The 26,826-nt window shown below is 41.6% G+C and overlaps 2 protein-coding genes across 3 annotated transcripts; one reads left to right on the forward strand and one right to left on the reverse strand.

Annotated features, from left to right (window-relative positions):
- Positions 1-1,438: 1,438 nt before the first annotated feature.
- Positions 1,439-2,612, reverse strand: ackr4a (atypical chemokine receptor 4a). Its single transcript, XM_079569282.1, has one exon. The coding sequence runs from the start codon at positions 2,605-2,607 to the stop codon at positions 1,510-1,512; it is 1,098 nt and encodes a 365-aa protein (XP_079425408.1). The 5' UTR covers positions 2,608-2,612; the 3' UTR covers positions 1,439-1,509.
- Positions 2,613-6,072: 3,460 nt separating this feature from the next.
- On the forward strand, positions 6,073-26,022 carry myripa (myosin VIIA and Rab interacting protein a). Of its 2 annotated transcripts, XM_079569678.1 has the most exons (17): positions 6,073-6,220; positions 7,953-8,077; positions 12,321-12,542; positions 15,782-15,918; positions 17,881-17,961; positions 18,211-18,308; positions 18,419-18,499; positions 18,791-18,898; positions 19,088-19,220; positions 19,351-19,856; positions 21,450-23,105; positions 23,297-23,329; positions 23,542-23,715; positions 24,485-24,646; positions 25,631-25,729; positions 25,801-25,861; positions 25,975-26,022. In XM_079569678.1, exons 2-17 carry the CDS (start codon positions 7,968-7,970, stop codon positions 25,989-25,991), a joined length of 3,678 nt encoding a protein of 1,225 aa, XP_079425804.1. In that variant the 5' UTR covers positions 6,073-6,220; positions 7,953-7,967; the 3' UTR covers positions 25,992-26,022. The 2 variants fall into 2 exon arrangements, with proteins under 2 accessions (XP_079425804.1, XP_079425805.1); XM_079569679.1 differs by lacking the exon at positions 23,297-23,329.
- The last annotated feature ends 804 nt before the right edge of the window (positions 26,023-26,826 follow it).

Here is a 26,826-nt window from a genome sequence, read left to right on the forward strand (position 1 = left end):
AAATACTGATCCCAGGTTAGTGCTGTCACTGAAGTGGATATATCACTTTACTCTTGTACTTTAGAGCAAAATTACATTGATCTGTCATTGCACAACATTTTAAATAAGGCAACTTGTCCAGACTCTAAAAATAAAGGGAGCCCTTGTAAAAAAAAAAAAAAAGCAATCTGCCTGGCGTCCACGTACACAGTTTCTGAAAACTATCTCAGACATTCAATCTCTTTCATCTGTTCCAGGCAATGGGAGTTCACAGAGAACACAAGGGACACGGAACAACAAAATACCATTTAAACGCAACAAAAGTTCAAATTGAATGAAAGGGAGTGGGAAGAGGAGAGCTTGGATTAAGAGCATTCATGTTCCCTTTTTAAAGTTAGGCAAAGTCTAAATGGCCTCCCATTCAAGATCCTGTTTCTGTGCAATTTCAGTCAAATCAAATTGCATTAATTGTCTGGTGGGAACCTGAGGAGCTCGCTACAGTAGCCTTACAAGAACGTAATTTAAAGCCACACCGCGTAACATTTTACCCAATATTAATGATATAATACACGCACTTCTTTTATTACAGATCTTTTTATTGTTGGAAAAATACTGTGTTTGCTGTGAGCGACACCTCCCCACAGACTGGATTAACTTCACTGGGACATCTCCAGCTCATTGCCATGGAAGCATTGACTAAAACGGCCAAATATGAGATTTAAATAGGTTAGGCCTGTAAGCCAGTTCATTCCGTGGTTTCCCCACTGCAAAAAAATGCCTTTTTCTGTGTCTGGCTGGTCAGTAGGAGCATATTTTGTGTTGCTGGAAATAATCATCATTCTTAAAGTTATGCGGTGAGCCTTTCAAATGGATGCACTGCAGTTAAACCATCAAAGACATCACTCATCTTTTTCCTCTTAGACTCAAGCCACCCCCAACCCCTGCTTAAGCCGCTATGGGCCTTAAGGCAAATCCAGGACTGTGATTGTTTACTCACGGGACTCAAGATTCAAGGTAACTTTATTTATACCCGTAGGAAGAATTGTTTTGCAGTTCAGAGTTGGTGTGCAATTAAATTACATTTCATAAATCAACACAAGACTCATATAAAACCATAAAAAATAAGAGAATGCCCGAGGCCCTGATCAAAAACTGAGCACCACAAACTCAACAAACTACAAGGTGCAATTACCGCTTATTATTATACACAGACAGGTTCAAATAGAATAGACAATCAATCAAACTGATGATTATGTTGTGCCTATTCAAAGCACGGTCCAGTTTGACTGTACTTTGAATCGGCTCGTCTCTCCAAAGACCTGACTTTGCCAACTTATCAAATTCTTTACTATGATAACACATTGTACGAATAGGAAGCTGATCTCTGAGGGGGAGTTTGGTATTGCAGGCATGTTTGTTTTGCATCGTACCAACCCCAAAACCTGCAATGTTAGCAATGTGGCTTTAATGAACCCACTATGGAGTTACTGTAATCCTTCTAATCAGTGCGTGCGTGTTTTTGGGACACTCTCAGATTGAAAATGAGTCCGTCTGCTGCGACCCGCTGTGGGAGTTGCACGACATCTCCATCCCTCGGTCTTCTGTCCTCCTGCTCCTCCGGTTCCTTTCTCCGAACCGCTTGGCCGCCTTCATGATGTTGTTTCTGAACGACGATCCCACAAACACGTAGAGGATGGGGTTGATGCAGCAGTGCGTCAGAGCCAGGCTTTCCGTCACCTGAGACGCCTGGTCCATCGCTTTACTGGTCCCGCAGTGGGTCACAATAGAATACACCGTGTCCATCGTCTGGTAGACTTTTAGGACGTTATAGGGCAGCTGCGTCACCACAAAAACCCCTACTATTGTCAAGAGGACACGGATTGCCCTCCACTTTTTGCCCTTGCTCTGAGTTGGAAGTTGTCTTAGCATGCAGCCCACTTTGCAGTAGCACACTATCATAATTAAAAGCGGTAAAATGAATCCTAGCATGACTTCGAACATCTCCAGAGTGGCTTTACTAGCTCTACCCACAGATGTCGGGTACACAGCCAGACAAAAGCTACGATTCCCAGCATGCCTCACTTCAGAGAATATCAAATCAGGAAGTCCAAGGAGGAAAGCACTCCCCCAGATTACAGTGCAAACTCTCCAGCAGGTTCTCCTCGTGAAGCTCCTTTGAAGCCATCCTGAATTGTCACTGCCTTGCATCTTGTTCAAAGCTATGAATCTGTCAATGCTGATACAAGCCAGTAGCAGCATGCAGCATGTGAAGTTGACTGTGTAGCAAGATGATACCATTTTGCACAAGGCTTCTCCCAGTATCCAGCCCCGGGCCGCGTCCATGGCCCAAAACGGGAGGGTGGAAAGAAGCAGCAGGTCTGCGACAGCTAGATGTGTCAAAAAGACATCGGTCATAGTTTTTAGGCGCTTGTGGTAGATGTAGACGGCCATCACCAAGGCGTTACCCGCCAGTCCGATGATAAGGCAGAGGGAGTAGACCACAGGGAGGAACAGGCCGGCGAACGAGCGCACGTCGGACTTTTCACACACTGAGGGGTAGTCGTCGTAGCTGAAGTTGAAAGTAAAGTTGTCGTGATAATAAAACTCGTCATCCTCAAAGTCCTCCATGTTTGAGCTGAACAATGTCTCTGAAATGGAAAAATGTCTCATTAGCCTGGCTCAGTCCATGTAGGGCTGTATGCAGAGTAAGACAGCCTGGTGCTGCCCAATTAGACATTTATTATTCCTCTATTTTATATTTTGCCTTGCAAGCGGTATACTCTCAAAGCTGTGCTGGGACTTATTAGAGTTCCAGAACAAAAGTGCACGTTTGGCTTTGTCAGATGTTTTGGCTTTAATCAAATATTTGTATAGATTTATAATGTTTGTTGTTCAGCACTTTGGGCATATGTAGCTGTTTTTAAATGTGCTATAAAAATATAGTTGACATTGACAAATACAAAACAAAATGTAGTCAATCTTTGTGTTGTGTGGACTGAAGAATGGACTTATATGTTACTGAATAAGCACTGGACCAGCTGTGGCTTCTCAAACATGTCTCAAATAAAGGATATTCTTCTTTAATCAGTGTTAGGACAGCTGTATTTGTCTCCCTCAAAGTGTTTACTCCATAAAAGAAATGTTTGTTTTCTTCAATGTCAACATCTGGTCTTTCTGTCTGACCTCATCTGCTGCTCTTGCATAGATGCCATTGTCAGATAGGCGTCTGTACAAACAGTGTCTCTTATCCCAAAGGCATTTGTTTCCGATGCAAGATAAAGATTTTATAACTCCTAAATAATTTGTAGCCGACAATCTGATAATTGTGTCAAACTGCATGTTTTTACCAAAACGCTGCCCTGTTTTTGACTTTCATAAAATTGTGTCTTGTTTTTCAAAGAATGTAATGTTTTTAACCATACGAGTCACACTGAAATTCTGAATCTTTCTTATAGAGGAGTCCTGATTCCATAAGGGGAACCTATTGTACATGTTTTAACTGATGATCTGTCATATGATGTGTACGCCGGCAGTGCCAAATGATTTGAGTGCAGGCTAATATGCTCCTGCACAGTGTTGGTGCGTGTACAGATGTAGTGAAAAAGACACAGTTTAAGGCGTATTGTACACAGTTATATACGGCTCACCTGTGGCCCAAATATAAACGTTTGAGCAAATGGAAACTTAATGTGGCGTAAACTGAATGTCTAAGAATTCTGTTGAAACGACCTCCATGGGAGAGTGCAGGTCACTTATTTGTTAATGCTGGAGTCAAACCATTTCATGCAGTTTTGAGAAACTTCATGTATAGAATGATTATGATGAGCTTGGCCAACATCAATGTTTTCTGCTCTAAATTGTGTGTTTTGTTTTTAGATTGAACCTTCTGTGTCTGTAATAAAGTTTTTGATGATGTGATAGAGGAGGCCTGCACAGGCATGGAGAAAATGTCAAACTCCACACTGAATGGTCCCATTTACTCTTCAAATCAAGGCCAGGACCCTCTTGCTTTGAGCTGTGAGCACTACTGCAGTTAAAGAAAATGGAAATACTTTGTAGTGAGAAGAAGTTTATGTAGTGAGTTTAATTTCCTTACCTTCAAGAAGTCTAAGAAAATCTGAAAAATGTGCTGTGTGCCCAATCCAGAGCTGCTCGAAATGAAGACGGAGCAGGAACTTAGGAAGGAATGAGTCAGAGAGAGAAAGAAAGAGAGGGAGGAGGCAGATGGGAAGGGTCAAAACAAAGCACAGCACACGTCTGGATATTAGCCTTTATTAGTTTGATATAAACAACACATAATGAATCAGGTAAAATAAGATTGTGTTTTTTAATTGTTGTGTAAAAAAGCTTCAAACATATCAATTTCTTAGTCCAAGAAAACCTGATACATTTATTGAATCAATAAATTGAACAGAAATATGGACAGAAAAGTAAACAAAATACAGTTTTAGATTATACTTATATATCATAAATCAACTGGCTCTTCTACAGCCGTAATGTAAAAAAGCCTGTCCTGTTTGGTAAAGGAACATTTAAAACGTGCTCTGGTGAGTCAAATCTTGATGGATTATATAATTCAAGAGGTTTCAGTAATGTATCCAGCTGGTCAGGACCTTTACTGGTACTTTAAATGCATTTGTACAGTTTCTGAAGCCATTGTGCCGGAGAGTGTCCTCATCGGTCTGTAGGCATGTATCCACACCGTTTATGCAAATGCAAATGTAATATAAGTATACTATATTTCTCAGTAAGAACTAAACTGTTACCTTTGGCTATTTCTTCTCGACATTATCTAATGATAATGGCCCAGGCATTCCTAATGCTCCATGGCTTCCTGGGCGATAACTAATGGAAAGAAATGTTTAGAATATCTTTTATAGAAGCTTAATAGTAATTATAACATGTTTACCTTGGATGAAGTTTTTGAGTGGTCTTCTTTGTCTGAGGAAGAAAGGATTGAAGGTTTTTTGACAACGCATTACATTATGTTTTATGAAATATGAAATATGAAGTTGAGATGGAGTAGAAAGAAAATGCCTGGTTTTGAACATTGTTTTGGCCTGGCCTTTGTCAATAAAACCCTGGCCAGTGGTCATTTATCTGGCCTTTGAGTGGGACTGGGTCGATGCATGTCTTTTTCCACTGTTGATCATTCATTCATTCGATTCCATGCAAACAGTGTGCCATGAACAACACCGTAAGGATAAACAATAACTTAACATTCACTTTTACACCTGGTGAAAAAGCATAGTGTTCAGTTAAAACACTGAGCCACATAAAGTCTGCACTGATTCAAGCCTCAGCTATAGACACAGGGCAGAAGTTACAGGGAGAGTTTATTGCTTGTTATAAAAATACGTACTTGATTGATCCGTCTGCATCGTCTGCGTCCGTCCAGCCAAATGCATTTGCGCCTTATGTCTTCAGTGTTTGTTTGGTGGCGTTCAATTCCAACTTCTGCCTAAAAATTGTATATTGCACGTCGTGAAATGAATCCTCTTCTAAATTCAGTAAATGACAGCCTGGAGTTAACATTAATACCTGGAGTTCACGGTCGGCCAGTGCAGTGAGGATGAGGAGGGCTTGAAGGCTCAGGATCAGGAGAAGTAGAGTTGGCGTCTTCATGTTGGTGCTGATGTGGAAATGACAGTCAAAGCAAAGATTGGACTTTATGTTTTCAAATACCTTTTATTTGGACCACTGGGGCTATTAAATGGGTGGGGTTAGATTAGATGCATCTAAACAGTGTAATTATGAGACCTCTCTGTTTACTCTTCATGTTGTTGTGTAGAGATAGTGTCTTAGAGAAGCACTGCACCCATAAGACATGCATTGCTACAACTTTGGTCAAAACAAAGCCGTAAAACTATGGCTCACTGGCTCCATCTTTTGGTCCAAACCCTGTAACTGCCATGGACTGTACAGTATCTTCTCTAAAGCCTGACAAATGGACTCACAAAAGGTCTGCACATTTTCATATTGTTCATTTGAATGGATTCATAAGAGTCGTCTACTCTATCTTGAACTTTTGGGGTAATATTGCCTTCACTTTGTCACCTAACACTGCATATTGTTACTTTTATACTTGAGCTTAGAGTGTGGAAGAGACTGGCACAGACGTCCGCCTCTCCGCTCTGTACCGCCCTCTCCTGCTGCTGCTGCTGCTGCTGCTGCTGCCACCGTCAGGAAACACCGCTCCGGGCCCCATCACACTGAACACACTTTGGAACAACTTTGGAAGGTTAGTCACAAAACGTATTGGAATTCCATTGTAATTTTTGATGAATAGTTTGACAATGAAAGGGAACTTTATTTAAATAAGGGTTCAATCCTGTGTCCTTTACTGTTGTTGTGAACAAAAACTTGAAGCTTGTTTTGTTTTCAGTAGTTCTCGGTAATGGCCAATCACTGTTTTGTTTCTTTTAGATCTGATCCAAGTTTTGATGCATGAAAAAAGTTTGTTATAGTGTTAAAAGTGGTCATTGAAAGTGCGCCAGCGTCACAGAGGTTTAATGTTGAGGAATGATAATCTGTGGAGGCTAATTCCCTGATTGTTGCTGTAAGTGGCTTGTTGTTGGAGGTGAAAAGTGGTTTAAAAGATTATTGGGGCTACTCTCTGTCGAAGAGCATGAAACCAAAACCAAGAATTAGATACAGTTTTAAACTAAGGCAATAATTTAATAATGTCATAAATTTCTCAATTTCTCATCAGAAATTTCTCATACTGATAGTGAGTTAAAGCAAAGCTTCACAGCCCTGCTTTATTATCCTATCAAAACATAATTAACAAATTAATCATGGACTAGTCGCAAAATAATTGCATATGTTTTGACCTATCACACTGGGAACACCTGAGAGACACAGCAGTTGCATTACATCGCTTTTCACATCGCTTTTTGATTTCGGTTATCAGTTTGTAATTGAAATGTGAGCTTAAAAGGCTTAAATATATTTAAAAAGCATTACATTTTATTCCAACTGGCATTAATTCAATTTGGAAAATTCTATTTTATTGCACAAGTTTGTCAAAAATACCAAAAATCTGATTTGAGCTGAATACTCACTCATATTTGTTCAAAAGGGTGAGTGGTTCTTTGCTGTATAGCCTTTGGGTGCCTGATGTAGTTGGAAAAGCACTGAATACAATAAGTTGAGATCATTTACCATTCCTGTTATGAACAATTTTCATGGAAATGGACCATTGGCTTGTTAAGAAATGAAAAACGCACACATTATTTGTGTTTGTGGCACTAAAAATATAGTATTTGGACGTTAAAGTGGCCTTAAAAAGCATTAAAGCTGGGGTACATGACTTTTATTTGGCCCAAACTCATTTCAGCTTTTCTTTTTTTTAACTTTGTAAAAGGTTCATACTGTCTTCTTCGATTAAACTGTATTAGACTGTATGTTTTGTTTTTAGTAAAGCAGGTAAACAAACCTTTCTGTCATAGATCATTTCTAGCTGTCACAATCCCTCCTGCAAACCCTGGCGTTTCAAGCTTTGAGCGGTGGCAAAGTGCCAATCCCCCAAATGAATTTCACAACTTTAGAATCTACTTCAAACTTATGTCGCTAGATAAAAAAAATCAGGTGAAAACAAAACAATATGGTCTGTTTTTTTGCTTTGTTTACAATATACCCTTCAACAAAAGTCTGGTACCTCAGCTTTAAACTCAGAAAGATGAAAGGAAGATTTCATTTAAATTAATTTAATTTACTATTTCAATATGAACTTAACTGAGTAGACTATCTTTTAGTCCATATTTATGTCCATGAGTCTATATAGATTGATATTGAACCAGGTGCAGACAGTGGTGAGGATCACAACAGTGAAACATATTACACAGAAATCAAGACTGCTTTTCAGACCACAGCTTTGGGCACATGTTTTTCTGAGCCATTTCCCACTGTGACGTTATTGATCCATCTTCCTAACATGTTTGTACTTTGATTTTCTGATGTTAAGTGCTCAGCCTGTTGAGTGAACCATGGGGCGGAAGCTGGACCTGTCCGGACTGTCGGACCTGGAGGCAGCTCATGTTTTACAGGTGGTTCAGAGAGACATGAAGCTCCGCAAGAAGGAAGAGGAGCGACTCTGGTCAGTGACGACACTATACCGTACTATACACACTGTCACCATAGTTTTCATTTATCCTTCTGAAATATCTTTAAATAACTGTAGATGGACAAAGGAGCAGGACACAGAGCCTTGTGTGGATTACAGTTCACCCAAAACCTACTTTGTAGCTTTTCTGCAGTTATCAAGGATCTAGAAAACACATCTGATATCAGTTATGTGGCTATTGTTTCCTGTGTGTTGCATGCATACTAACCGCCAAGTGGTGAACATTATCTATAAGGCCACACGCATCATGTGCTAGGATTGATTTTGAAGTATCAGTTACCTCAACCGTGTGAAAAGAGATAAGATGTACCTGAACATCCTCTTTGTTAGATCAATGTATTGATATTTATTAAAATGTAGACTTCATTTTCGACACTTTGTAAAGTCAATGGTAAGATTCTTAGTTTCTCTTGCCAATCTTGCAATATAACAGGGTGTATAATTTAGAACAGGAGTGATTATTCTGGTCTGGACGTCTTGCTGCAGCTCAAACACTGGACAGGAAGAGACAACCCTTTCCTGCCATTGTCGTGTAAACATCCTTCAAACTCTTGGAGGAATCTCAAACTGAGCAGAGTGCGGTGACAGTGAAACGCTTGTTGTGTTGAGAATAATCCGCTTTTGTCATATTAGAAGCTATTAGGGACACAGTCAGATCAGATCAATAGCTTTAAATGCCTTAAGATCAGAAAGGAATTCACTAATTGTTTTCAAAGCTCTGGTTCAATGTCCAGCAGGGGGCATCCTCAAACACAGTAATCACAGGAGGAGTATAGGAGTATATGAGATATTTGTTGCTTAATGTTAATAGTGACCACACAGGATTGAAAATCACATGGAATACCGATCAAATCCAGCCGTGTCTTTGTTTTCTCTGTCAAAATCTAATATTTTGTGGGCCTTGTCAGACTGCATCAATAAAAACGCCTGCACATGCTTCGGGGAGAACGTTATCTTCCCCTCCTGGCTCATGTTAGTGCGAATGATAAACTCTGCATTGGCTATTTATAGGTAATTTATGTATGTGCTCATGAATGCATCACTGCTTTACTTCCATGTAAAAGGTCTCAGAGGGACAGTTCATACACGAGTGCGTTTGGACTGTGTGAAAACACGCTTTCAGCATCTCCTCTGGGTCATTTCTGCTTCAGAGACAGATTATTTTAGGTACCAAACATAGGCAAGGCAAGGCAAGGCAAGTTTATTTGTAGAGCACAATTCATACACAAGGCAATTCAAAGTGCTTCACAGTTGCATAAATATAAGAAAACAAATACAATCAATAAAAACATCAACATAGAATTAATCAATTACAGTAAGAGGCAAGAGTGTAGATAAAATACTTTCAGTTATATGCATTTTTAAGTCTTGTTTAGAGTCGCTCTGTCTTGAGCACTATTTTTCTTGCTCGTTCACACAAAGTTACCTAACCTCTGTTTTTGTCGCTACTTCTCCTCTGGACATCAACATAAAATTAATCAATTACAGTAAAAGGCAAGAGTGTAGATAAAATACATTCAGTCATATGCATGGGCAAAAAGAACTGTTTTCAGCCTGGATTTGAACATTGTCAGAGTTGAGGCCTGTCTCACATCCTCGTGAAGACTGTTCCAGATTTTAGCTGCATGAAACTGAAACGCAGCCTCAGCGTGTTTATTATTGACTCTGGGAACCACCAGGAGACGCCTCCCTGAAGTTCTCAGGGCCCGAGATGGTTCATACGGCTGTAACATGTCAGATGTACTTTGGTGCTAAACCATGAAAAGACTTGTAACAAGCAGAGCTGTTTTAAAGTCTATTCTCTGAGTGACAGGAAGCCAGTGCAGAGACCGGAGCACTCTGTATTCTGTATTTGAAGATAAAATAGGGATAAAATTGAGCAACCTTTAAATGAGTGTATTTGCAACTATGTAAGTTTGTCAGTGCCGTTCATCTAATCTGAAATTCTGAATTGAATGGTTGGAAGCTACAAGTATCAAACTAAAGCTGTATGGAATAAATTGTCCCATGCAAATCGCTTTCTGACCTGCGAAAAGGCGCTATACAAATAAAGTCCTTTCTTTTCCTTTAAACATAGGCTTTATAGGAAAACTTACTTTTGCTTTTGTAATTATAACCTTATTACATTACATTTTTCCAGTAAGCTTACACAAACACTTGCATCCGGTATAAGATTAAATAATTGAATGCGTGGATGACTAGAGAAGAGAATTTCCATGACACTCGGGTAAATAGTATTCCCTGAAAAAGCCTCTTCGTGGCTGTATGCAGAGGAGGTCCCGCTGCCGTCTGCACAAACCTGCTGATGTTTTATTCAGTGTTTCCTCCTTTAACCTTTGGAGCACAGCAGGCTCTAAATGAATCATATATGCACCCAGTTAATATTGAATCAGAGACAGAGGCTGAATGGGTATTTGAAGACACACTGGTCCACGACAAAGGCTACAGTGTTTCTAACTGCTGATGGGGTTGTGTTAACATTTAAGCAAAAAACTGTAATGTGATCTAATGTTTGTTGACACATTAGACACATTTTTTGCTAAAACATAAAGGTTATACCCAGCTTTCTTTAGTTTGGCCATTTTTGTGATGTTTATAGTTTCACTTCCTTGTTGAACACCGACAGGAAGTGACGTAGATGAAGGCAAACCATTTTTAACTGTTGCCGTGCCGACCATGTTAAGTCAATGGGAAATGAGTCGATCTGCCGTGCAACCTTACCTTTATCTGTGTCACTTCCTGTCAGCAGCGTTAAAATTCAAATAAAAATAACCGTTTCTTCATTAAAATTGACTCTGTGCGCAACTCCAAATCATAACAGCGCCGCCCAAGAAGTAACTTCCTGTTTCAATCCAGCACGCCAAAATAAAAGCACCATCTTATTCATCAGTTCAACTTTCTTTCTGCCTATTTATTAACACTTATACACTTGTGTATTTAATTATTTTCTTGTAATGTTGCAAGTACCCGATGAACTAATCAATGAGACGAGCTGTGTGCTTTTATTCTGACGTGCTGGATCGAAACAGGAAGTCTCTTCTTGGGCGGCGTTGTTATGATTGGAAGTTATGCACAGAGTCAATTGCTGCTTCAGTGAAATAAAATGATAATTATGCTGATGTTATCCTTCTAAATAAGTCATATTTTCAAAAGCATTAAAACCTGTTGTATGCGCTTTAAACTATGGGGTGAGCAGGTTTTATACACAGGAGCCCATGGAAACTTAAAAATATACTTTGACACTTACAAAGGGTATTGAACTGCTTGAATGATTGCCGTCTTTGTGATTTGCTAATTGCAAACATTAAAATTGCAAGTCATAATGATAATTTTAATCTTAATCATTGGTGTTATGAGTTATGTCATACCAGCAGCATCTTAAGTGCAGATCTATTGAATACATTCAGATTGCATTTAACCCTTTACTGAAGTAGGTCATTTGGATTCACTCGCCTGTAAAATGACGCCTCCAAATTAAAACCATTGCTGTTAATGTCCCTTATGGAATTTACATAATACTCTTGCATGTGAGTCTCTAGTTGTAGCCAGAACAATCAGTATGACTATCAGATCCACTATTGGCAAGTTATCAACTACAAAACTGAATAAAATAATAATTTTCTTTATCCTCGCCTAAATTTTTTGATGAAAATAAAGGTCCACAGCTGCAATAGATAGGTGGGAACCAAAACACACTCTGAAATATATGTTCATTTTTTACATGGATATGTCCATGCGTTTTATAGGGGGACCTTTGTCTTACCCAAATCTATCATTTTGACTAGTAACATGTGGGGCAATGTGACTGTGACCCGTGGGCGGTACGTAGCTTTCTTAAAGAGTGCCCCTCCCACTCTTCGTGTACGTTCACAATAAGATATTGGATAAGATTAAACTTTTCACTGTTCTTTTAATACCAAACAAAAAAGGATATTGTGATGACGTGTGGCACAGCCGGAGATCAGATCAGACATTTCATTCACTCATCACTCTTATAACAGTGCCCTAAATCCATGCTCCACCCTCTCTCTCCCTCTCTCTCCCTCTCTCTCCCTCTCTGTAGTTTTTAGCCGACCTCAAAATCAGTCTGATCATCTTGGAAGCCGAAAACAGAATATAAATCCATTTGTGAAAGGTCATCATAACATTTTGCATCTTAAACCTGTCACTCCTCTCCCTCGCCCTGCGCTCTGTCGCTCTCTCTCTGTGTCTGTAGTGAGCTGAAGCAGGAGTTGGACGAGGAGGGCAGTCGCTGTCACCTCTTGTCCCGTCAGAGCTGCTTTAACCAGCGCTGCTGTATCCGCTGCTGCGCTCCCTTCACGTTCCTCCTGAACCCGAAGCGTCTGTGCGGAGACTGTGGATACAACGTGTGCCGCAGCTGCCGAGTTTACAACAAGAAGAGCAAGGGCTGGCTCTGCACCTCCTGCCAAAAGCACAGGTGAGTGACATCATTGGCACGAAGTCCTCATTTTGTCATGGTCTGGAGTGGACTTTTTCCTTTAATTCTGGAAAATGATAAACTGGGCTTGTTGATGAGTTTTAGTGCATTTCTGTAATATTCTCTGCTTACTGGTCTGCAATATTGGGACTCCCTTTACTGTTGCAACAAGTACATGTGCATGCTTTTGTGCCAGGTGCCCTTCCGGTTTCAAATCAGCTTTGTATATGGAAATGTCTCATCCGGGGGCACCTCCTTTTGTTTCTGAAGTCATTCTAGATACAAATGGATAACTTTATTATCATTTAAAGCGATAGTCTGTAAGTTTAAATGTTTTGCAAATTTGTGTATAATTGACCTGGGGTTTGAAATTTGAATTAACATAAATAATATTAAAATAAGAAGTCTTTTTCTTAAGTCCCTTTGCTGATTTTAGCAACTGATGAGAATCCCCGGGATATTTCTTTGACCAATGAGACAAGCTTTTCCTGTGAACTGGCCTGTCAGGCCCAATCAGGAGGGAGGGGGAGGAGCTTGATCGTTTCCTTTTGAAAATTGTGTTCCTGCTCTTATCATTTTGCAAAACAAAGAAGGGCTTTCTGTTTAAAGAGGAGATTTCACTCTATCTCTCAAACTTACAGACTATCACTTTAAAGGAATAGGCCACCGTTTTTACATACTAAGATATGTTCTTACCTCACTTTAGACGTGTTAATATATCCCCGTCTGGTCTTTGTCCGTGCGCTCTGCCAGGCAAACGGAGCACATACGCAGCCTCTCCCACATGTCATATAGCTCCAAAAAAGCTCACGATAGAAGCTACCAAGCTCTTCCACGTGTTCCCTATTTAAATAAAGTTACGTGAAGTGTTTTCATGCGAAGTATATTTACCCAGAAATGTAGCATGTCGATTTTATAAGCAAATAAAAAGGGGGACTATATTGTGAGGCGTAATGATACGAGGAGCACAGCGTCCGCGTAGTAACTCCTAAAGACTTCCCCCGCTCACTTCCGTCAATAACCTTTAGGAGTTACTGCGCGGACGTTTTACTCCTCGTATCATTACGCCTCACAATATAGTCCCCCTTTTTATTTGCTTATAAAATCGACATGCTACATTTCTGGGTAAATATACTTCGCATGAAAACACTTCACGTAACTTTATTTAAATAGGGAACACGTGGAAGAGCTTGGTAGCTTCTATCGTGAGCTTTTTTGGAGCTATGTGACATGTGGGAGAGGCTGCGTATGTGCTCCGTTTGCGTGACAGAGCGCACGGACAAAGACCAGACGGGGATATATTAACACGTCTAAAGTGAGCTAAGAACATATCTTAGTATGTAAAAACGGTGGCCTATTCCTTTAAAGAGGGGGTATTATGCTTTTTTCAGCCACATAGCACCAGTCTATATCACACTACAATGATGACGAGACCGTCTGTTGGTCTGTAAATGCAGTGAATTAGAATAACTGCCTTGTATAAAATTGCTCTTTCAAAATGGTGGTAGCGAATGACTTGAAATAGGCCTCTGTCTCTTTAAGAACCTCTGACCCTTTGCGACACGCCCCCTCCACACGCTGTCTGTGGCATCACAACAACACTGCGCTCGTTGTCTCAACTGTATTGAAATTACGATCGGTGCATTTTACTTTTTATTGTTGGAAAGGACCTACTGTTTATCACTTTGTGAACAATGGCCACACAGGATATTATTTGGAGACAAACCTTCCACACCGGACGCTTGGAAGGGGCTCTTGCCTGAAAAATAACTGCTGTTTGGAGGCTCTCTCTTTGCATCTGCCATGCCCTATGGATCTCTAACTATACCCCATGGACGACACCAGGATCTGCAGGAGCCCATACGATTCAAAAGACGGACATTATCTGTGCAAGTGGACAATGGTTTTGTTATAATCGACTACAGCTCATTGTTGATGAAAAGTCTGCAATAAACCACAAATGTGTAAAGCCAGGCTCATTGTGTGATCATCGTAAAGGCTGCTTCGAGTAGTTGCTGCTTTATTGACATTATTTGTGCATAATATGCTGCCTGTTTTCAATGAATGTTGTGAAGGTGAAGGTTGTTAGCTTGTCGCGGCTAATAGTGCCTTAGCTCCGGGAGAAACCACTCGGCTACGACTCACTGTAGATGAAATGTGAGCAGTAAACTACAAAATCAACAAGCCAGGCTCCGTGTGTGATCGTCATAAAGGCTGCTTCAAGCAGTTGCCTGTTTTAGTGACGTTTTCAATGCATAATATGCTGCTTGTATTCCGTGAATCTTCCCGTTAGCTTGTCGCGGCTAGCTTGTTAGCTCCGGGAGAAAGCCACTCGGCTATGACCCATTGTAGATGAAATGTGAGCAATAAACTTCCAAATCAACAAGCCAGGCTCCGTGTGTGATCATTGTTAAACGGTTCTTCATGTGTGTGTGGTGGTTTTATTGACTTTATGTGTGCATATTTCTCGTTTTCACGTGATGACTCGAGGTTTAGCTTAGCATTAGCTTTCTCCGGAGGCTCTGTGCATCATCAAGGCCCAGCGCAGAACCAGACACTGAAATAAGTGTTCTTGTCACCGGTTTTAATCCTGGGTGGTTAGGTAACAGAAACACTGATGTGTGTCTTTGTAAAAGTCTGCTGTGGCTCCGGTTCACAACACATGAAGCTAATCCTCCATGATGACTTTGTTTACATCTTAGGGCTAGACACTGCGGCGAGGGGGTTCTGCTGAGGGGCAGTGGTTGGTTACTCGGCTGGTGACGAAAGGTTGGAGGCGTATCCTGGAGGTCGAGGGCGTTTCCTGAAGGAATCAGGCGTTTTATCCCTAAAATGGCTGCCATCGGAGTTTTTACAGATTACTCGAAAATACGTGAATGTGCTAAGGCAACACTTCAGGCATGTTTTTAATGAGGGAATGACTTAATAACATGATGTAAAGCTTGAAAAAGTCGATTTTGCATAATAGGCCCCCTTTAAGGTCCACATATGATAATGCACACTTAGAACAAAAAAGTGCATCTAAAGAGATTCATTGGCCTCTTTTGCCCCCAAACGCTACAGATTATTTTTTGTACAATTTCCACCAGATCCAGCTTTGATCGAACTGTTCTTCACACATGAAACAACTAAGATTTTACACATTTTGGGTGATGTCCATTCAGTGAATAATTGAATTAATAATTGAATGAACCAAAGTCTCAGTAATGTATCACGTTATTTCATTCCCTTTCTTGTAGATTGCTGAAGACCCAGTCTCTGGAGTGGTTCTACACAAATGTGAAGGGGAGATTCAAACGTTTCGGCAGCGCCAAAGTGTTAAAGACTCTGTACAAGAAACACCAGACGGAGCACAGCATCCTCTCAGAGCTCACAGGTACAAGTCCACACACCTGTCTACATTCTGACAACACCAACGACGACTTCACACAGACTAGTACCACTTGCTAAAGAGCTAAAAGGAGATTGCAATAGGCAATTTAGACAAGATTTGCATGAATTAGGACCAAACTGTAAACTGTGCATTGACGCTGGACTAAATTCAGTGAAATGGTGGCGTCTATCAGTGAGTCATGGAACTCACTGCTCATGTCAGGAACTGTGACAATTACCACACCTTTAAAAAGCTCCTAAAAACACTCACAAGTAGATTATCAGTGTAACTCCTTGGGTGTGTTTTGTTTATCTCACCTGTGACTAGGGCCGTCACGATAATCACTATATCGACTTATCGTTCAATAAATGATGATGATAATGATTTTATTATCTATTTATTTTTTTATTCCTGTATTGCCGATCTTGTGTGCAGCACTTTGGAAACATAGCATTTCCCCTCTATTCTTCCTTTGTAAAACTAAGATTTTTAACGGAAGCAAATTGAGTTTCATTATATTTCATGTTTATTGCAGCTTGTGTGGTGTTTTAGGATATGATGACGCACTTCTAGAACATTTTTATGCCTGAGAGTTGACAGTGTCTGGTATAAATTGGTATAGAGTCAATAATATCGCGATACTTTACTCAATATATCGAACTTCAAAATTGTTTTCGGCCTATCTGTGACTGTCCCTGTAGCTGACCTCTGTGACTGTAACTTTGTTCTGTTCTGTATTTCTCTTCTGTCAATTAATGTTTCTTTACCTGCCTTAGGACGACAGATGTAATTTAGCTATTATGCTAATTCTGGGACATTTACATTGAGGCTTCCTGCTGACATGTTGATTAATGTGCACTGTCCTAATTCAGATAAACAAAACACAAAGGACTTAATGAGACTAAACCAGGTCTATGCTTTCTCTCAGTCGTCCCAGGCAAGTTCCACAGCAGTGAAGTCATTTGAGTTGACATGTTTTGCCCTCCATCATAGCGGCTTTATCATTCACCGTGTTGGAGCACTGCATTACGTTTTCTTTAGAGGGTCATCTACTTCAGTTGGTGTGTATTTTTGCAGTAGTGTTTTGACTAATGTTCCAGGCTTTCGGCTCTTGTCTCCGTGGTCAGGCCTGGTCGTATGTCGCTGTAACTGACACATCTGGGTCAGTCTGCAGTGATCTGGGCGTCGGGGCGTGTTTGAGCATCACACAGAGACTCTGGAGGCTCTGTTTGCTGAAAAACGTTAGCGATGAAGCAAGTTTATACAAGAACAAGAATGAGACGCCAATCATTTTAGCCATGCAAAATAGTCAACGCTCTGGGGTGTAGCATTTGTGTGATTGAAGATATCCAAACTTTCCACTTCCCCTTTAGTGTATGATGTTTTATTCCAGCCTGATTCACCTCCATCCTGTCACACCGCCCACAGGAGAGCTCTGACCTACAGCCGTTTAGCTCGTAGCGTTAGCAGCTCTTTCGTCACAAGTCCATTTTGGGCCAAAACTGTCTCACCGCATTAGCTGCTCCATCTGCCGGGGGTCACGCTCCTTTCCCCTCCAGTAGAACAATTCAGGCCCATCTCTGAACCCGCGCTGGCCCCCACAGGGATTATCATTAGTGAAGTGTCTCATAAACTAAGTGCACATCTCCGTAATCTCGTGCGTGTCTTTGCCCCTAAAATGATTAAAACTGACCCCCATGGCCTACTGTACTTCTCCACATCAGGCCAGTAATGCCGGGCACAAGGCCGCTCTAATACACTTACATAATCACAAGCCACTGTATTGTTGCATGGAGATTTGTGAGAGCGGAACAGCTCAAAAAATCTGATTATGCATGTTCGGCTATACGTCAATATGTGGTGCTTTCAATCTGGCTGCCACTAGTCTCTTTAGAAAAGAAGGGTTTACTGTCAGTGTCTAAACTCTTACTTTGATGGGAATACCTGCTATTTGTGTTTTGACAGACGGCAGCGGATACGAGGAGAGCGTCTTTAATGATGGCAGTGTCTGTGGCAGTGACGCCACCTTCTACAGACAAAGTGAAGGTGAATCACTAAACTATCAAATGCACAGCTACATTTGCAGATTCTTTTAATTCTCTCGATTATTGTGCTGCTGTAATCTGAATTCATACACTTTTGATCACATTTCATGCTTTCAGTGAGTGTAAAATGCTGTCATAAGTGGCTTAATGTGGCAGACGGGAATCAGGGCTCAAAACATCTGTGATTTTCTCTATACATCACATAGAGAAATATCTCATTCACATAGATATATATTTTGTTTGTGTGCAGAGCACAGTATGTCAGAGACACTGACTGTGGCGCGGCGAGTGGCAGAAGAGGCCATCGATGAGGCCATTTCTAAAGCCGAGGTCGACATTTACTGCCAGGTTAGGATATACAGATTCATATTAGAATAAATGCTAAGTGTAAGTTCTGCCTACATGGGAATTAACAATAATTGATTATAATGTATTAATTTCTTGTTTGTTCTTATCAGGAGAAGCAGAATGAGGCCCACTATCTGCGTGAACATCGAGGAGAGCTTACTGAGGAACTGGCAAAGACTATAGTGCAAAAAGTAATGTTTTTTTTTTTTTTTTAGATTTCATTTTTACACCCTTTTTGTTAATGTGTCTTGGAAGAAACACAGGAAGAAAGCGCTCAAATTATTAAGTGACTCGGTGCTAAAATGTGTTAAAAGGGAGTGTTTAGCCTGGGTTTGGTAGCTGATTTGATATTAAGAAGTAAATTGATTTAAAGTACTTGTGCACTTTGCACCACATAGATGTTCTTTGCAGCCTCTGTCTTTTTTCTGAGCCACTGGATATATCCTCAGACCTCTGTACTCTGCTGTAATCCTCTCTCTCAGATCATCGTGCGGCAAAAGACTTTGGCTCAGATCAAGTGTGAATACGACCAGGACTTAACCCACACGTACTACGACCACTTTGTGCCCTCACAGCAGCCTGGACTCTGGGTAACACATTTTAATTATTAATAACATACTTCACATTATTAGAGATATGTTTTGTAAATAGTTTAGTTCATTTGGGCAATGCAGTTAAGTTTTTCTGTTGTAACACAATTTTACAATTTCTTGAATCTTGTATGTTTTCTGTATGTGTCTTACTTCTCTTGACCTAATGCAGTCCACTGTGTTTCCCAGAGGTCCCACTCTCTCTCCCTCCTGGACACAGACTCTTCCAGCGCGACGAAGAGTCCGCTCCACAGTCTGAAGAAGGAGGGCGTCGGGCCGTCTCTGTCGGCCTGGAAGAGCGTGGACCGACTTGACAACTCCGGTAATGGAGCTCTATTTGTGTCAGATTAATGGACAGCATGTTATTACTGTGCTGCTGTGTTAAAACAGTCAGATTTATAGTTGCGTACTACCAGTTATATACTTTATTATTATTCTCATGTCCTCCTCAGTGCTCAAAAGCCCAGACGGGAACTGGATAGCCCTCCAGAGCAGCCCGCTGTCCCGCCCCAGTCTGCTGACTAAAAGAAAGGGTCCGGTCTACAGCGCCTTGGAGAGAGAGTCCGGCGCAGTGTCTGCCTACGAAGCCATGGACTCGGACCCCGACATCCGACCAGAACCGGACAGTTCCTGGGGCGCCGTCCTGAAGGAGATCCACAAAAAGATGACCAGCTCAGACCTGCTGGAAGACCTGGACTTGGACTACGTGGGAGGGGGAAGAGGGAGCGCAGACTACGAGGGAAACTGGAAGTCCAACAAGGCGCTGATCAATAAGAAAGTGCCAGTGGAGATTCGAAAGCCCTCCTCGTCTCGAAGGACCAGTATCATCGATGTGAACTTTAACATGGAGGCAGGGAACGCAGAAGGAGAAACGAGCGTCGAACCGGAGGAGCGCAGAGTGAGGAGGCACAGGAGGAAACGGAGGAGTAAGAAAGAGAACGCTGCTTTATATGTACAGGTGAGTGTTGAGGGTGGAAGAAGTTCAGAATTTTGCAGTAAATACAAGTATAAAATGTTAACTATTTCTCTGGCTATATTCCCAACACAAATGCTGCAAGTTTTAACCCAGATTTACCAGAGAGACATTATTTTTCTTATGCGAGAACTGCACTACGTGAGATGGTTTATTAAATGGTACTGTAATGCTACATTACCATGATACATTAAAGGCACACGGCGTAACATTTGGATACTGTTGCAAGAAACACAAAACATGGTCCTAATGATTTGGACAAGGACCTAACCTATTTAAAGCAGTACTAAGTAACTCATGCCACTGCAGGTGTCGTAGCATGTTAAGTTTTTTTACTCATTAATTGTCCGTGAGAGTAAATACTACGCTGACAGAAAAAACAAAGGGAGAGAGGGATATTGTACATCCAATTGCACAATCTTTTTTTCCCCATCAAACTTGGCTGTAAATACTGTTAAAGTGGCGCTAGCCCACAGTTAGCTTTGTCCGTTAGCCTGTTAGCTTCTTCTTCGTGATTCTGTTGGTGTGAATTGCGCCTCCTACCTGGTGCAGGGAAAGTTGCAAGTGTGGTTTTCTAGCCAGAGACACCGGGGGAGATGAAAGACCCTCCAATCATCCCATCAACACTTGTATCACCCCCACTCGGACTACGGAAAGGATTTATTAAGGCAAACAAGTTACTTAGTACTGCTTTAAGTCTTATTTCTGGCTGCTTTAAAGCAGTACTAAGTAACTTATTTACCTTAATAAATCCTTTTCGTAGTCCGTGTGGGGGTGATACAAGTGTTTATGGGATGACTGGAGGGTCTTTCATCTCCCCCTGGTGTCTCTGGCCAGAAAACCATGTTTGCAACTTGACTGCCCCCGGTGCGGAGAAAGTAATACACACTAATGTAATCACGAAGAAGAAGCTAACATGCTAACGGGCAAAGCTAACTGCGGGCTAACGTCACTTTAAACAATATTTACAGCCAAGTTTGAGTGAAAAAAAATATTTCTATTGTATAATTGGTTGCACAGTAACCCTCTCTCCCTTCACCTTTCCTGTCAGCGTAGGATTTAGTCTCCAAGACAATTAATAAATTAAAAAATCGTAACTTGCTACTACACCTGCAATTGCGCTTATGGCCTCTAGGGGGAAGAGTTACTTAGTACTGCTTTAAGTCAAGTTAGGTATTTTTCAACACTAAAAATATAAAATGTATAAATCCTTGTATTTTATTCTATTTAATGGGTGAAATGTTATGCGATGCTGCTTTAAACTTTTTGTTTTTTAACCCGTTGGGAGCTTAGCGTTTTAGTTACATCATGGAGCCAGTCCTTACACACATTAGTGCAGGCAGACACTAGAGGCGAGGCGCGTTAAAGGAACAGGCCACCGTTCTTCCATACTGAGATAGTATGTTCTTCTTACCTGAGCTTAGACGAGTTGATGCGTAAGCATTTGGCCTCTCCCAGTATATTCCTATAGCTCCAAACTCAGGTAAGAACATATCTCAGAATGGAAAAACAGTGGCCTGTGCACAATGACAATGACAGTTTGCTGTAAAAATGTCGCTCTTTCTTCTATTTTCACAGGACAACAGTAACAATGACACGCCCCATCTCTCTGACGCCGCCACACCTGAGACTTTAACGTCCGGAGCGACGACCCCCGACTTCTGTTGTGACATTATCAGCCCGGGAGGCAATCAGATAAACCAGGAACTTACTATAAAACTACAACAACTCATGGGACAGGGCGACATTAGCGACTCCTCGACCAACCTACACAACAGCGAAAACAACAGCGAAAACAACAGCGAACACAACAGCGGTGACTACATGGATGTGGATGAAGGAGAATTTGATCAATCAGAAGATGCCGGGCTCGACAATGAAGCAAAAGAAAAGTTGTTCAAATTAGTCGCTGAGTCTAGGCTCCTGTATCTGTCCTCCACTGACGATGACTTGGACAAAGCGGGCGTCAGTGAGGAGGAAGAGGACGCGCAGCAAAGCGAAGACCTTAAATTCACACTTTGCCGCCTCGAGCAGCAAGTCAAATCCACTCAGTTTTCATCCACGGAGGACGAGCTGGACCGGATAGGCCAGGATGAGGAGCAGCAGCAGCAGGAGGAGCAGGAGGAGCTGGCTGTCAGAGTCTGCAAACTCGCCAGCCAAGTGGACGCCTCACAGTTCTCGTCCACCGAGGATGAGCTTGACCGGAGCGGGAGCGCGCAGGAGGCCTCGTGCGACGCGCCGCTCTGGAAGCTGCAAGCGGAAACGGGCGAGCAAGTTCGGGATCTGGCGGGGCTGGTCAGCATGTGCCAGTTTTCTTCAACGGAGGACGAGCTGGATCAGGCGGGACTGGATGAAATCGGCCAAAATGAGGAAAATGATGCGGATTTCGACAGAAGGGAGTCCATTGGGGATTTAGACGTCAATATGTTTGAACTGAGAGAAGATTTCACGACAGGGAATTATTTAGAAATGTCCAAAGCAGGAGATTTGGAGGTGGGTGAAGAAACAGAAGGCTTAGATTTTGATAGAAGGGAGTCTATTGGAGATTTTGACGTGAGTATGTTTGAGCTTAGAGAAAAGGAAACAGATAGTTGGGAGGGCAGCGTAGAGCAAGATGCCCTCGGTGGAGCCAGTTCTATGGAAAAGAAAACCACAAGTATAGGGAGTGAAATTAGCTTGCAAGAATCAAAGAGTCAAGAAGGGGATTTCGGTGAAGAAATGCTCGGGGGAAAGCAAGACGGCCACATGTCGGCGTCAGACAGTGAGGAAGATGAAGCCGAGTTTAACCGTATCATAAACAGTATGCTGACGCTGACGCTGGAGGACATGCATGGGGGAGGGCAAAATGTCGGGGAAAAGCATGAGGAAGTTCAACGAGCCGGTAATGGTGTGGCTATGAGAGCAGGTGAGGATGGAGAGACAGGGGAAAAATGTAATCAAAGTGTAGGGGACGGTGTAATAGCAGCAGGAAATGACACGCCAGGTCTAGCAGGAGCCAGGACTGATGGACTAAAGGATGGAAAAGGACCCTCAGAAGAAGAATTGAAGTTTGGAATGAACACAGCAGATGATACGGTGGAAAAAGTTGTTGAAAAATGGGACGATGCAGGTGAAACGCAGGCTCAAACTATGGACAAAGACGAAAGTTCAAATGTGGGACTTGAGAGCAACCCGGAGCAGAGCAGGATTCCCCAAACTCAAGAGGGTTTACTGTCTCCTGAAGAAATTCAAAAGGTAAAAATGCATCAACCACATCGAGATTAAGGCCCGAGTATGTTTCTTGCAGGTAGAATAATAAGATCATAAACACATATTCCACCACTATTAAAATTATAATTGATTTAAGCTATTACATATTATTAACATCTTTTCTTTCCGCCTTTTTGATTTGTTATGCCACCTTTGTCATGGATCCTACACTTCAGGGCAGTGAGTTTGTAGTAACTCGGCTGGAACAGGTGAGAGGGATAGAAAAAGTCTGTGTTTGAAGCAGTGTCTGAACGTCCTTGTTTTCTGCACCTGCATCTGTCTGGTACTTATTATTATTGACGACATGCAGAAATGACGTTGGTTGGATTTGTCTTTGTCCCATTAACTCAATAATATAATAAACACAGTTGTAATCACAATACTCAGCCGCTATGATGTAAACTGTGCATGCGTCTGACAGAGGTACTCGGCCAAGTCTCTGCGGAGCATCACGACGGAGGTGCTGAAGGTGCTGAACACCACAGAGAAGCTTCTGCTGGACACACAGGGACAGGACGCTCCCTCTGCCCCCTGCGCCCCTCTGTCCCCGGACCACAGACACCTGGACCAGCAGCTCTGCCGGCTCGAGGAAAATGTGAGCTCTGATTCTTTCCACTTTAAGTGTCCTTTAGCAAGACACTTCCTTCCCCCACAGTCATACGGCGGAGTGAATAGTTCCTTCATTTAAAGTTTTTATGTCTGAAAGAATTTGAAAATGGCACAGTGACAAGAAAATGATTGTCCCTCAGGGCAGAGTGCTACTTTCTTGCTTAAAGGGGGGGTGTTATGCAAAATCTACTTTTTCAAGCTTTACATCATGTTATTCTGTCATTCCCTCATTAAAAACATGCCTGAAGTGTTGCCTTGGCACATTCACGTATTTTTGAGTAATCTGTAAAAACTCTGATGGCAGCCATTTTAGGGATAGCTTTGCCTGAGTCCTCCTAGGAACGCCCCCACCTCCTGGAGACGCCTCCGACCTTTCGTCACCAGCCGAGCTTTCGTCACCAGCCGAGTAACCAACCACTGCCCCTCAGCAGAACCCCCTCCCCACTGATGCCACAGACAGAGTGTAGAGGAGGCGTGTCGGAAAGGGTCAGAGTTTCTTAAAGAGACAGAGGCCTATTTCAAGACATTCGCTGCAGCCATTTTGAGAGAGACATTTTATACAAGGCAGTATTTTAATTTACTGCATTTACAGACCAACAAAAGGTTTCGTCATCATTGTAGTGTGCTGGTGCTATGTGATTGAAAAAAGCATAATAACCCCTCTTTAAAAACAAGAAAACACAATTAAACGACTCACATTGAACCACACGTTGTTCGTAAATGTGGCGTTTCTTTATAATATATGTATTTGTCAGGTGTACATGGCTGCAGGGTCAGTGTTCAGTTTGGAGGCAGAGCTGGACGACCTGGAGGAGTGCTCCCGGGCCGTGTCCAGCTCCACGTCCCACTCAGAGCTGTGCTTCCTGGAGGAGCAGGTGGCAACGGCTGCTGCGAAAGTCCAACAGTCTGAAATACAGGTGGGACACTCTTTAAGCAGCTTAGACATTAGGGCTCTCAAAGTGAAAGCCTTAACGCATCACATGTTTCGACCAAACATAGTCCTGTATCTGAGCACACACATGACAAAGCACTTGTATTAACTACATATTGTAATCCAAGGGTCTCCAACCTTTTAAGTAAGTAATGCATCAATGAGTCATGTCAAAAAAAAATAATAATAATAATTTTGGACTCTAAAGGTTTGCAGGTTTTGTCCAAAGTGTTCAGCACCAAAGAAAACGTCTCAAAAATGTGATTAATTAAGCCAGAGCGACTGGTGGAGATCTATGTTAAAAGCTGCTGACCAAGTATTAATAATGAATATAATTATTAGATTAAAATTAGCCGCGATTAATCGAATTTCACAAGTGCGATTGCAATTTTCGATTGACTGCACTATCAGAAATGGTGAATTCATGCTAATCTTCTATAGGACACAAAATCTAATCAAGTAGGTCTGCTTAGTTCTAATCACACCTCTGACAAATTTGCTGAATGTCTCTCTCTTCAGTAGGAGAGTGCACGCACAGAAAGTTATATCAGATATGGAGAAAACATCGCACCCGCATGTAACAGATGTAGAAAGTTATATTTATCAGTGATGCTTTGGCAGAGCCTTCTTCAGATCATTTTTCTTCCTTTTGCTCAGATCTTCTCCAACGAGTGGGTGGTGCCCAATTGAATGATCAGAAGAAGGCTGTGCTGAAACATTATCACTAATAATATAATTTTGTACTTGGGCTACCTGAGTGTGTGATGAGATTTTTATGTTTTGAAGATACGTCTCTTTCTTTCTTCAACACCTCGTGCGATTCTGTTCTGTCCAGTAAAGCCTACGGTCCAAAATATTCTTTAAAAATATGTCCCTCTGTAAGAGCATCTGACATGAAGAGTTACGGAAACTAGAAAGATTTGCGGCAAATTCTCAAAAGAAGTACAAGTAAACATTCTTTCTGTTTCAGATCTCCGATATCTCGGCCAGAATCGCTGCTTTGAGAAGTGCAGGCCTCAACGTGGAGCCTCCCCCGACTTTCACTAAATACAGGCCTTCACCAGCAAAGGTAAAGATTAAGATTGAGTTACATTGATGCATTGTTAAGCTGTTGGCACCATTAACCTGATTTTGTTTCAGTCCATGACTCTGGACGGATCGAGGCAGCAGAGGCGACTGTTACCTGCTCCACCCACGAAAGGTAAAAGTCCTGCTGTGCACACTCTAGATCTTAGCCAATGTCTCTATCTTTATAACCACAATTAAACAGGTTATGTTTATTGTGGATTAAAACTTGTCTCTCTCTCTTCTTAGATGCCAAGGAAACCTAAAGTGTTAATCTAAAACCCTCTGTGCCTTCACTGTCCACATTCAGTTAAGTGGTTTTGGCATCTCTTACTGACTGAACAAAACAAAGACCATTTGATTTGCACATTATTGTTCTTGTTTTATCGTCTCATTGCAGGAGAATATAAGTATTTTTTTTTGTACTTGTGTCACAACGAAAATAAAAAAGCAACAATGACCAACGTGTACAAGAAAGAGGCAAGACTGTTTATATGTAACAAATAAAGCCATTTACAATAACTGGTGAGGCTGTTTGTGTCAAAAAGTCAAAGTCAAAGCTAAAACTTTTTGAAGTCGTTAGTCATTGGATAAATAAATAATAGGTTGTACTTGATTATTTATGAGGCAGCTTGGTTTGTCTATTTTGTGCCGGGATGGTCTGGTTTGCTCCAGAGCTGGAGGCGCGCACTAAGGAAGTTTTTTTGGAGATGAGGAAATGACACCCAAACATGAGATTCCTGATTTCTGGGTCTGACCTGGTTCTTTGAGACATCTGCCTCCCAAACAAACAACACAGGAGCAAGTAACTCAATATCTCCTCTGCACAAGCAAGCGGGACTAAATACTTTTAACTTTTAATATTTTTATTTGCATAGTTTAAATATTCTGAGATTATAAAGCAGTACTTTGAAGCGATGCTCAACCATCTGACCAAGTGTCTTTTTAGAATCATGACAAATGTCTGAGGCGCCTCGTACATTTTTACCTGAGTATGTTTGCGTTTATAAAGCACAAAGCCAGTGTTGCGTATGTTTGTTTCCCTCACAGAGGCTGAACAATGTCTGAATGCTCCATTTCAGTCCACACAATCTGTGCATT

This window comes from Gobius niger, assembly GCF_951799975.1.
Source record: "Gobius niger genome assembly, chromosome: 13".
In the NCBI taxonomy this organism is placed as follows: domain Eukaryota; kingdom Metazoa; phylum Chordata; class Actinopteri; order Gobiiformes; family Gobiidae; genus Gobius; species Gobius niger.